Source organism: Emiliania huxleyi (genome assembly GCF_000372725.1).
Source record: "Emiliania huxleyi CCMP1516 unplaced genomic scaffold EMIHUscaffold_1, whole genome shotgun sequence".
NCBI classification, from domain to species: Eukaryota; Haptophyta; order Isochrysidales; family Noelaerhabdaceae; genus Emiliania; species Emiliania huxleyi.
This window is the reverse complement of record NW_005202428.1, coordinates 655,031-663,906: the sequence shown is the minus strand read 5'-3', so window position 1 is coordinate 663,906 and position 8,876 is coordinate 655,031. Positions and strand designations below refer to the sequence as shown.

Genomic DNA, 8,876 nt, shown 5'->3' with positions numbered 1-8,876 from the left:
CACACCCACTCAACGTTCGGTTAAACGAGGAGCTCTTTTCCGCAGAGCGCCGCAGAGGCTGAGACCGCACCCGGGCCCAGGGGGAAGCGCCCCTTCGTGCACAACGCTGGGGGGTGTGGGCCCTTTACCGGCGCCTCAGTCTGTCGACGGGGGGGGGGCACGCCGCGGCGGGCGGCCGCGCGAGGACGTGCGCGGCGCCGCCCTCCTCCCCGCACCACAGCGCGTGCCACTCCGGGGCGAGAGAGCGCAGCTGCCACCCAGGCACCAGCCGCGCTGGAGGCAGCCGGCAAGCCGCCGACTCGAGCGAGCGCAGCAGAGCCGCCCCCCGCCTCGGCTCGCCCTTGCGCCGCAGCCTCGAGGCTCGCAAGCCCGCCGCCGCCTCCGCCTCCGCCTCTGCCGCCGCCGCCGCCGCGCCCGCCGCCTCTGCCGACGCCGCCGTGCCGCCGCCGCCCCCTCCCAGCGTGTGCAGGCCGACTCTCCATCCTTCGAGCTCCATCGGCGAGACTTGATCCGGCGTCGACCCCGCGCCGTCCGCGCCGCCCGCTGCTCCGCCGTCTCGAGCGCCGCCGCCGCCCTCCGTCTCGCACCTTCGCCTCGCGGCATCGAGCCAGCTGCGTAGGCCTGACCCCGGCACGCTGCCTTCGGGCAGCGCGCCGCGCGTGCTGTCGTACGGGTGGCGCCGCCTAAAAGTAGACACACGCCGCGCGCGTCTGGTGCCAATGCTTCTGTTTCAGCCGTCGTGCAGGTGGCGCCGCCTCTGCCGCCGCCGCGCCGGCAAGGAGCGCTCCACGCGCGGGAACGGCAGCGACGTCTGGTGCGTCGGCGGCGGCATCTCGTCACGACGCGCCTCGCTGTGAGCGAGCGGCCGCGTGGGTGCGTCGCGGCGCTGCGGCTGCGCCGACCAGCAGACGTGCCCGCGGGCCGGGTGCGGGAAGCCCCTCGCCGCGTGCGCCTCGCAGATAGCCTACGGGGGCGGTGCCACGCTCACCGCACGAGGGATGGCGGTCGGAGGATCTCCTTCCCGGCAGATCGGCTCCGCGCACCGCGGTCGCCGCCGGCCCGCACGGGCACTTGCCGTCGCAAGGCGGGCAGCGCCAGCGGCGCGAGCCGTGCGCGAGCAGCGTGCGAAGCAGGCGTGGCTGCCACTGTCCGCTGGGCTCGCCCATCCTCGGGACCTACACCAGTCGTGCCAGCAGGCCGTCCAGCAACCCCCCCCCCCCCGTCCAGCAGTCGGGGTACTCTCGGGTACTCTCGGGTACTCTCGGGTACTCTCGGACCGTCTCGTCGGGAGGAAAGACGGCGACGGGCGGCGCCGCCTCCGCCTGCGACACCATCGCGCCAAGCGCCTCGTCGCTCACGGCGGGCGCGAAGAGGTGCCGCACCTGTTCACAGCTCACGGCGTGAAGAGAGGCTCGTGGGCTCGGGAGGCGGCGGGCGCAGCGCGGCTGCGCACGCAGGAGGCGCGGAACTAGGACAGGTCTAGGAAAGGTCTGGGAAAGGTCTGGGAAAGGTCTAGGAAAGGTCTGGGAGAGGGCGGCTGCGCACGCAGGAGGCGCAGACGGCGTTGCGGCAGGAGGAGCACTCGAGGAAGGAGCTAGAGGCGCCGCCCGAGGGCGCGGAGAGGCAGAAGTGGCAGAGGAGGAAGGACGGCTGGCCGCGCGGTGCGAGCGGTGCGAGGCGGAGCAGTGCCGCGGGCAGGTCGAGCAGCGGTCGCGGAGGCGCCGCACCCGCGCCGCCCGCGCCGGCACCCGCGCCGAGGTTTGCGGCCGACAGGGTGGCGGGCGCAGCGGGCGCTGTGGGGTCGGTCGGCGAGCGGCGCGGCCGCTTTAGCGTCGGCGCGTCGCCGTCCCAGTAGCCCCACCGGTGCCCTCGCCGAAGGAACCCCCCCGACGGCCTCGCCGCCGCCTCGAGCCGCGGGGTGACCGCCCTTAGGCTGCGGCGGCCGACACGGCGCACCGCGCGCGCCGCGCGGCGCCGGCCGCTGGAGGGAGTGATAGCTTCGGGCCCCCGCCGAGGTGCCCCGTCCTCCTTGCTCCTCAGCCTCTCCCCCTGTGGGGCGCGGCCCGCCCCCTCCCGCCATGCCGGGGCAATGGCAGCGGCACGCGGCTGGAGCGTCGACAGGGGCCGCCGCCCACCGCTGCAGCCGCCGCAGCCGCCGCTGCCGCCGCCGCCGCCGCCGCCGCCGCCGCCGCCGCCGCCGCCGCCGCCGCCGCCGCCGCCGCTCCGCATCGGCGCTCCGCCGCTGGCGGCCCTCGGCGTGGAGCCGGGGGGGGGGCGGCGGCGGGGGGGCGGTAGGGGCGGCTGCGCCCCGTCCCTCCGGAAGTCGAATCGCAGCGAGCCGTCGGCCGCCCGCTCCATCCTCACGACCCGGTAGAGGCCATCATACCTGGCGGCACGGGCAGTCAGTGAGTCAGTGAGAGTGGCGCGCGACACCTCGAGAGGCCTCGAGAGGCAGAGGAGCGTGGCGGGGTGAGAGAGAGAGAGAGCCCGAGACCCCACACTGGGTTGGTCCACGCACGGAAGACGGACATCAACGCGGACTCGCACGAGGGCACTGCACACGACACTGCACACGACACTGCACACGGCACTGCACACGGCACTGCACACGGGGGCGTTGGGTGCGTTTCGACGGCGGCGGCGCCGCAGCACAGGCGTGCAATAGTTAGAAGGGCAGCCGTGGGGGGCCACCGAGGCCTTCAGAGCAGGGCTACGGCACAATGGAGACAGCGGAAGCGGGGTGCGTGTCCTCTCGAGCGCCAGTCGGAATGCACGGGTCATCTAGGCCACCGTACCGCAAGCCGCAAGCCGGCGCCCACGCCGACTGGAGCCGCTGGCTGCGCACCACGCGCACCGCCGACCCGCGCTCGAGGGCCACCTGAAGGGCGAGCAGGGGCGCGGCGTGAGTGGAAGCCTGCTGCTCCAAGCTGGCAGCTCCCTGGTGCTGTGCGGAGCCAGCAGAGGTGCGCCGACGAGGGGTGTGGCGAAGGCAGTGAGAGGGGTGTGGCGCAGGCAGTGAGAGGGATGTGGCGAAGGCAGTGAGAGGGATGTGGCGAAGGCAGTGAGAGGGGTGTGGCGAAGGCAGTGAGAGGGGTGTGGCGCAGGCAGTGAGAGGGATGTGGCGAAGGCAGTGAGAGGGGTGTGGCGAAGGCAGTGAGAGGGGTGTGGCGCAGGCACTGAGAGGGGTGTGGCGCAGGCAGTGAGAGGGGTGTGGCGCAGGCAGTGAGAGGGGTGTGGCGCAGGGTGGGAGCCTGCAGCCAGCTGTCGTGGACGCGGCCCTCGCCCGCGGCCAAGGTGAAGCGCTGCCCGCGATCCTCGACGCCGCTGGCCGAGGCCGAGGAGGAGGAGGCGGAGGCGGCGGCGGCGGCGGAGGAGGCAGAGAGGAGGACAGAGGTGGCCCCCGCGCGTTCGTCGCCGGCGACGCAGTTCCGCAGCGCGCGGTGCACGCCGCTCTCGCTGAGCCGGCGGCGGCTGCTCCAGCTCGCTCCGACCTGAAGGGAGGCGCCGCCTCGTCAGCGCGACCGCCGCCTGGCGAATCTCGCCCAATCTCGGGTGCTCTCGGGCCATCTCGGAGCGAGCGTGTGGCCCGGCTGCGCTGCGCGCGGAGGCGGGAGTGGCGGGGACGACGGGAGGGGGGGGGCGATGGAGGGGGGTGGAGGGGGTGGGGACGGAGGCGTGGGAGGCGGTGGTGGCGACGGCGGGGGCAGGGGAGGGCGCGGAGGCGGCGCGCGGCGAGTTTGGGAAGGGTGTCTCGGGTGGCATATTTGGAGGAGGGGCAAGAGTCGCCCGGCCGTGCGGGACGACGGTGGTGGCCGAGGGAGGGCCGAGTGGCGGGCGGCGGGGCGGGGCGTGCGGCGGGACAGACCTCTGCGCCGCGCACCGCCCCCGACCAGTCCCCGGCTCGCTGCGGCGCCCTCTCTCCGCCCCGGCGCCCGTCCTCCACCTCCGCCGCCGCAGCCGCGCGGCGGCGCTTGCGGTGCTGCGGCGCAGAAGCGAGGAAGTCGTCGTCGCTGTCGTCGCCACCGCCGCGCCCCAGCCCCGCCTCGTCGTCCTCGTCCTCGTCCTCCTCCTCCTCCTCCTCCTCGCTCAGCACCGCCGCGCGCTGCCTCCTCCGACTGCTCAACGCGCCGCTCCAAACGCCGCCGCCGCCGCCGCCACTGCTCTCGCCGTCGCCGCTGTCGCTCTCGACCGCGCCCTCGCTCGAGCCGCTCGCCTCGTCGGACGAGCTCGCGCGCCGTGCCGCAGCCTGCCGGGCCGCCGCATCCCGTCTCACCCGTTCCAGCTCCGCCCGGCGGCGCCGCCGCTGCTCGTGCTGCCGGCTGCTGCGAGACGCCTCTCCACGGACGGGCGGCGGCTCGGCGGCGGCGGGTGCGGCAGCGGCGCGGAGCCAGGCGTGTGGCGCTTCTGCTCGCCGCCGCGCTGCGTGCAGGCGTGAGGAGGGGATGAGGGTGAGCCGGTGGAAGCGCGGCGAGGGCGCGAGCGGTGCGAGTGGTGCGCACCCCACTCGTCGCCGTCGAGCAGCTCGGCGTCGTCGGAGAGGCACAGCGCGAGCGCGAGGACGTCAAACAGTGGCTCGAAGTCGTGAGTGGCAGAGACGCCCGGCAAGAGCCTCATCCCGCCATCTAAAAAAAAATTCTGCGGAGTTGAGCCAGGAAACATACTCGTTCTGTTGCCATCCCAAACTGTCACTCCCCTTTCTCCCGGCCGGGGCGGGGCGCGCGCGGGGGCGGCGGGTGTGCGGCGAGTGTGCGGGATGTCTGTGGGCCCGAGAGCGATATGCCATGTCCGCCTTGCGTTTGTTTCATAACATCGAAGGGCCATGTGCCCCTCGCTTTGTTTCCTAACATCGAAGGCAAACTCCGCTCAGCCAAAGGCGTAATGGACCAAAAAGCCGCTGAGGCCGCATTTCGAAAAAGAATTTTCGCGCGTAATCGCGAGGAAAAGAATTTGAACAAAACGAATCTCTCTCACAGCAGACAGCAACACCCGACAGCTCAGACAGCACCGACAGCACCAGAGCACCTCGCCTGTCAGACAAGCACCCGACAGCACCCGACAGCACTGACAGCACCTGACAGGAGCTGGTCTGACAGAGGCACCTGACAGTGCCTGACAGTGCCCGACAGCCCGACAGATCACCTGACAGCACCTGACAGCCTGACAGCCAGGGCTCAGAGCTTTCTTGCAAAATTCTTTCTTTGTTTCTTTTTTGTTTCTTTCTTTTTCCCGGAGCTCTCATCTCATCTCTCTCTCTCTCTCTCTCTCTCTCTCTCTCTCTCTCTCTCTCTCTCTCTCTCTCTCTCTCTCTCTCTCTCTCTCTCTCTCTCTCTCTCGCTCATCCTCAGCGAATTCTCAAAACAAAGGGAGACGCCGTCAGCATGCAGTCTTCTTTGCCATCGCCACCGCCTCCGCCATGGCTCCTCAACCAGCTTCCGGAAATCGACGAAGCCTTCGCCCAGCGTGGGGGCAGCACGCCGTCGCCAGCCGTCGTGCTTGTCGCTGCGTTGAGCAAACGCACCAACTTCTCTGTCCTCGCCGGCGACCTGCGTAAGCACTTCGACGGTTGGGACTGCGTCGCCGTCGCGTGGCACTCGCGCGTGCTGTCGAACGTTGATGTCGCGGACGCACCTGGTGATGACGGCGCCGCTTTCCTGCGCTCGCGGTGCGTGATTGTGCTGCGCGAGGGCATGAAGTGGGGCAGCCTGGTCAACCTGACACGCGGAGCTATCGCGCGGCGCGGATACGAGCACGTTGCGCTCCTCCTCGACGACGTCAAGCTCGGCGACTCCTTCAACGCGACCGAGCTGATCCACCTGAGCAGGACACACCGCCTCGGCGTGCTCTCGCCGCGCGTCGGTCACGCGACGTACGACCTGATGCAGGGCAAGTACGCCCCCCGCGGCTGGCCGCACTCGGCCGAGCGGGTCGTGAGGCTCACGGCGCTGGAGCAGTACGCCACGCTCTACTCGCGCGCCGCGTGGGGGTGCATGACAAGCCTGATGGACGACGCGGTGAGCCGAGATGGAGCCGACGAGATGGAGCCGAGATGTGGAGCCGACGCGAGATAGAGCCGAGGTGGAGCCGAACAGAGCCGAGCAGCGACACTCGAGGTGTGGACTTGGCGCCACAGGAGTGAGACGCCAACCAGAGACCCGACTCCCGAGGGATCGCCGCCGGGGGACGGGCGAGTTACAGTGGCCACGGCTCAGGTGTCTCTCGCCTCAGGTGCAGAGCACGACGCATTACTAATTGATTACTGGCTTACCACAGGTGCTGCACGAAGCGCGCCACGCCATCGGGTGGGGCTACGACCGCTGCTACGAGCCGCACTGCGCGCTGGCCGCCGGCGGGCAGGCGCTCGTTCCATCGCAGCTCGCGTCGCACTGCGGATCTCGCGGCGCATTGTACACGCACTACCGCCTTGGCGGGCTGGGCGCGCGGCAGGTCAGGGCGATGCAGGGCTGGGTGAGGCAGCGGCACAACCGTTCGTGCGCCCCGTACGCCCTCTCCCCCAACCAGGACTTGGTGAGGCTGCGCAGCGTGTGGCCCCGTACACCCTCTCCCCCAACCGATACGGGCGCCACATGCGCTGCGTGAGCAGATGCCAAAATGAGCTGACGTACGGCTCTATAAGTTTGGGCCCACGCTTTTTAACATACAACTTAAGGAACTATGAGGGCCCACAGCGATCAGCGTCCTATACGTATACCTAATCTACAATATGAGGATTACGGATTCAGACTTCGCTTTAGTGAGGCCAAAGTGAGTTTATGGATGGGTGAGAACGAATGCGCGACACGTGACAAGGAGGCACGCGGACCGACTCGTCGGCGACTCTGCTGCACGCAGTTTCAGAATTTTTCTCAGCGTGAGCGAGACGTGGAAGAGTGCCACCGTCGGGTAGGGCCAAAGATCGACTCGCATGTCGATTTCGACTTGACGGCAGCATGGAGGCATCACGTCTCCATGCTGCCGTCAAGTCAGAGCCAGTCTGCGGCGACCACAGCGCTCACCGCAGGGATATGCGAGCTTTTTCAGAGTCAAGCGATTGCGCGAAATCCCACACTGTGGGCCCCCTAATATAACATAAAACGGTCAACGCCCTCTTTTTTGGTAAAGGCAAACCAGGGGAAGGACCCTCACCGGCGCCTCAGTTGCGCCCTGGGGGTTGTGCGGGCTTGCGGCGCCAGCCCCTCCTGCTCGGCTCCATCCAGCGTGTAGACAAGTGTTGTCATCAACAGACAGAGTAGAAAGAAGAATCTGACCTCGGGGGTCGGGGCCGATGCCGTGGTAGCGTGGTTTTACCTCACACCCATGGTCGCACAGTGTGTGTATCGCGCGCCTTGCGGGGGGGGGGGGGGGGGGAGGAACCCCTTAACCGGCGGCAAGGGGGCGTGTCGCCCCCCCCCCCCCCCCCGGGGGGTCGGGCCGGCTCTCCTAAAGAAAGAAAGAAAGAAAACCGACAACCCAAGGGAGGGATGGGAGGACGGCACGCCGCCACCACACAGGGATTTTAAAGGCCGGCTCTCCTTGGTCGACGAATCGCCGACGTGTTTTTTACTTTGGCGATGGCCGACCCTGACAACTTCCGCGTCCACTCCATCGACCACATCAAGAAGCTTCCCGACGCGGACAAGGCGCGTGCCATCCTCGAGGACTGTGCGCGCCACATCAGGCCGCTGCTACAGGCCCGCCGCTTCCCGCAGCCGCGCTGCTCCGTCCGCAGTGCGTTTGCCAGCGCTCGCGACCGCGCCGCGACCGCCTCGCAGGCACGTCGCTGGCGCGTGCTCAAGCTGTACGAGATCTGCTGTTGCACCGCGGGCGGGAAGAACCTCGGCGTGGGCGGCTTCTGCTGCCCCGCCGGCGACGGCGTCACCTCGCTGCGGATTGCGATCCGGCTCCGCACGCCCGGACACGGGCCGCAGGCGGATGAGTGGGGCGCGCACAGCCTGCGCGACCTCGATCACGCGATGAAGGTGCTCATCCACGAGGTGTCGCACATCGTGCACGGCAACCACTCGGCCGCGTTTTACACGCTGATGGCCGAGCTGACGAGGCAGTACGAGACGTACCTCCAGAAGGGGCAGGTCCTGGACGAGGCGGGCATGCCGCTCACCGGAGGGCGAAAGGCGGACGCCTCTCGCCACAACCCGTCCCTGCGCGAGGCGCGACTCGCCGCCCTCGGGGCGGCCGAGGCGCGCGCGCGGACTGGCGCGATTCTGGGCGGAGGGGGCAGGCTCGGCGGAGGAGGAGTCGGAGTCGGAGGCGGAGGCGGCGGCGGCGGCGGCGGCGGCGGCGGAGGCGGCGGAGGAGGAGGAGGTGGCGGAGGAGGAGGCGGAGGAGGAGGCGGCGGGGCCGTCGGCGGCGGCGGGTCGTCGTCTTCATGGCGGGACGCGGCGCCGGGCTTGATGGCTGCGCGGGCGGCGGAGGAGCGCGCGCGCGCGTGGGACGTGGCGAACGGGCTCGAGGAGCTGGAGCTGGCGGCGGCGAGGGAGGCGCAGGCGGCGGGCGGCGAGGCGGGCGGCGCCGCGGGGAGCAGCGGCGAGGCGAGCGGGGGCAGCAGTGCGCCGCTCGTCTCGCCGGCCGTCCGCTGGGGCTCGCGTGGGCAAGGCAGCTGGCAGAGGGTCGCGTGCCCTGTGTGCGGCTCCGTCTGCAGTGCGGCGAGGCACGGGCCGGCCGACCCGCCGCCGCAAGACCGCGACGAGGCCGGCGGGAGCGGCGGCGGCGAGGACGGCGTCGGTGGCGGCGGCAGCGGCAGCGGTAGCGGCAGCGGCAGCGGTGGCGGCAGCGTCGGTGGCGGCAGCGTCGGTGGCGGCGGCGGAGGAGGCGGCGGAGGAGGAGGCGGGGGAGGCTCGTCGAACGCAGTGATCGACCTG

The 8,876-nt window shown here is 70.4% G+C and overlaps 2 protein-coding genes across 2 annotated transcripts in view; one reads left to right on the top strand and one right to left on the bottom strand.

Annotated features, from left to right (window-relative positions):
• Positions 1 to 730: 730 nt before the first annotated feature.
• On the bottom strand, positions 731 to 4,614 carry EMIHUDRAFT_193966 (hypothetical protein; the record flags this gene model as incomplete). The annotated part of the gene is made up of 6 exons (XM_005793961.1): positions 731 to 964; positions 1,044 to 1,175; positions 1,278 to 1,382; positions 3,881 to 4,010; positions 4,274 to 4,322; positions 4,500 to 4,614. 6 exons carry the CDS (start codon positions 4,612 to 4,614, stop codon positions 731 to 733), a joined length of 765 nt encoding a protein of 254 aa, XP_005794018.1.
• A 2,954-nt stretch (positions 4,615 to 7,568) lies between these two features.
• The window catches only part of EMIHUDRAFT_94843 (hypothetical protein), a gene marked incomplete at both ends in the record, with an annotated part of 1,932 nt that continues 624 nt past the window's right edge, over positions 7,569 to 8,876 (top strand). Inside the window, one exon of the mRNA XM_005793960.1 lies at positions 7,569 to 8,562. Within this exon, the coding sequence (XP_005794017.1) occupies positions 7,569 to 8,562 (994 nt within the window). The remainder of the gene's footprint in view (positions 8,563 to 8,876) is intronic.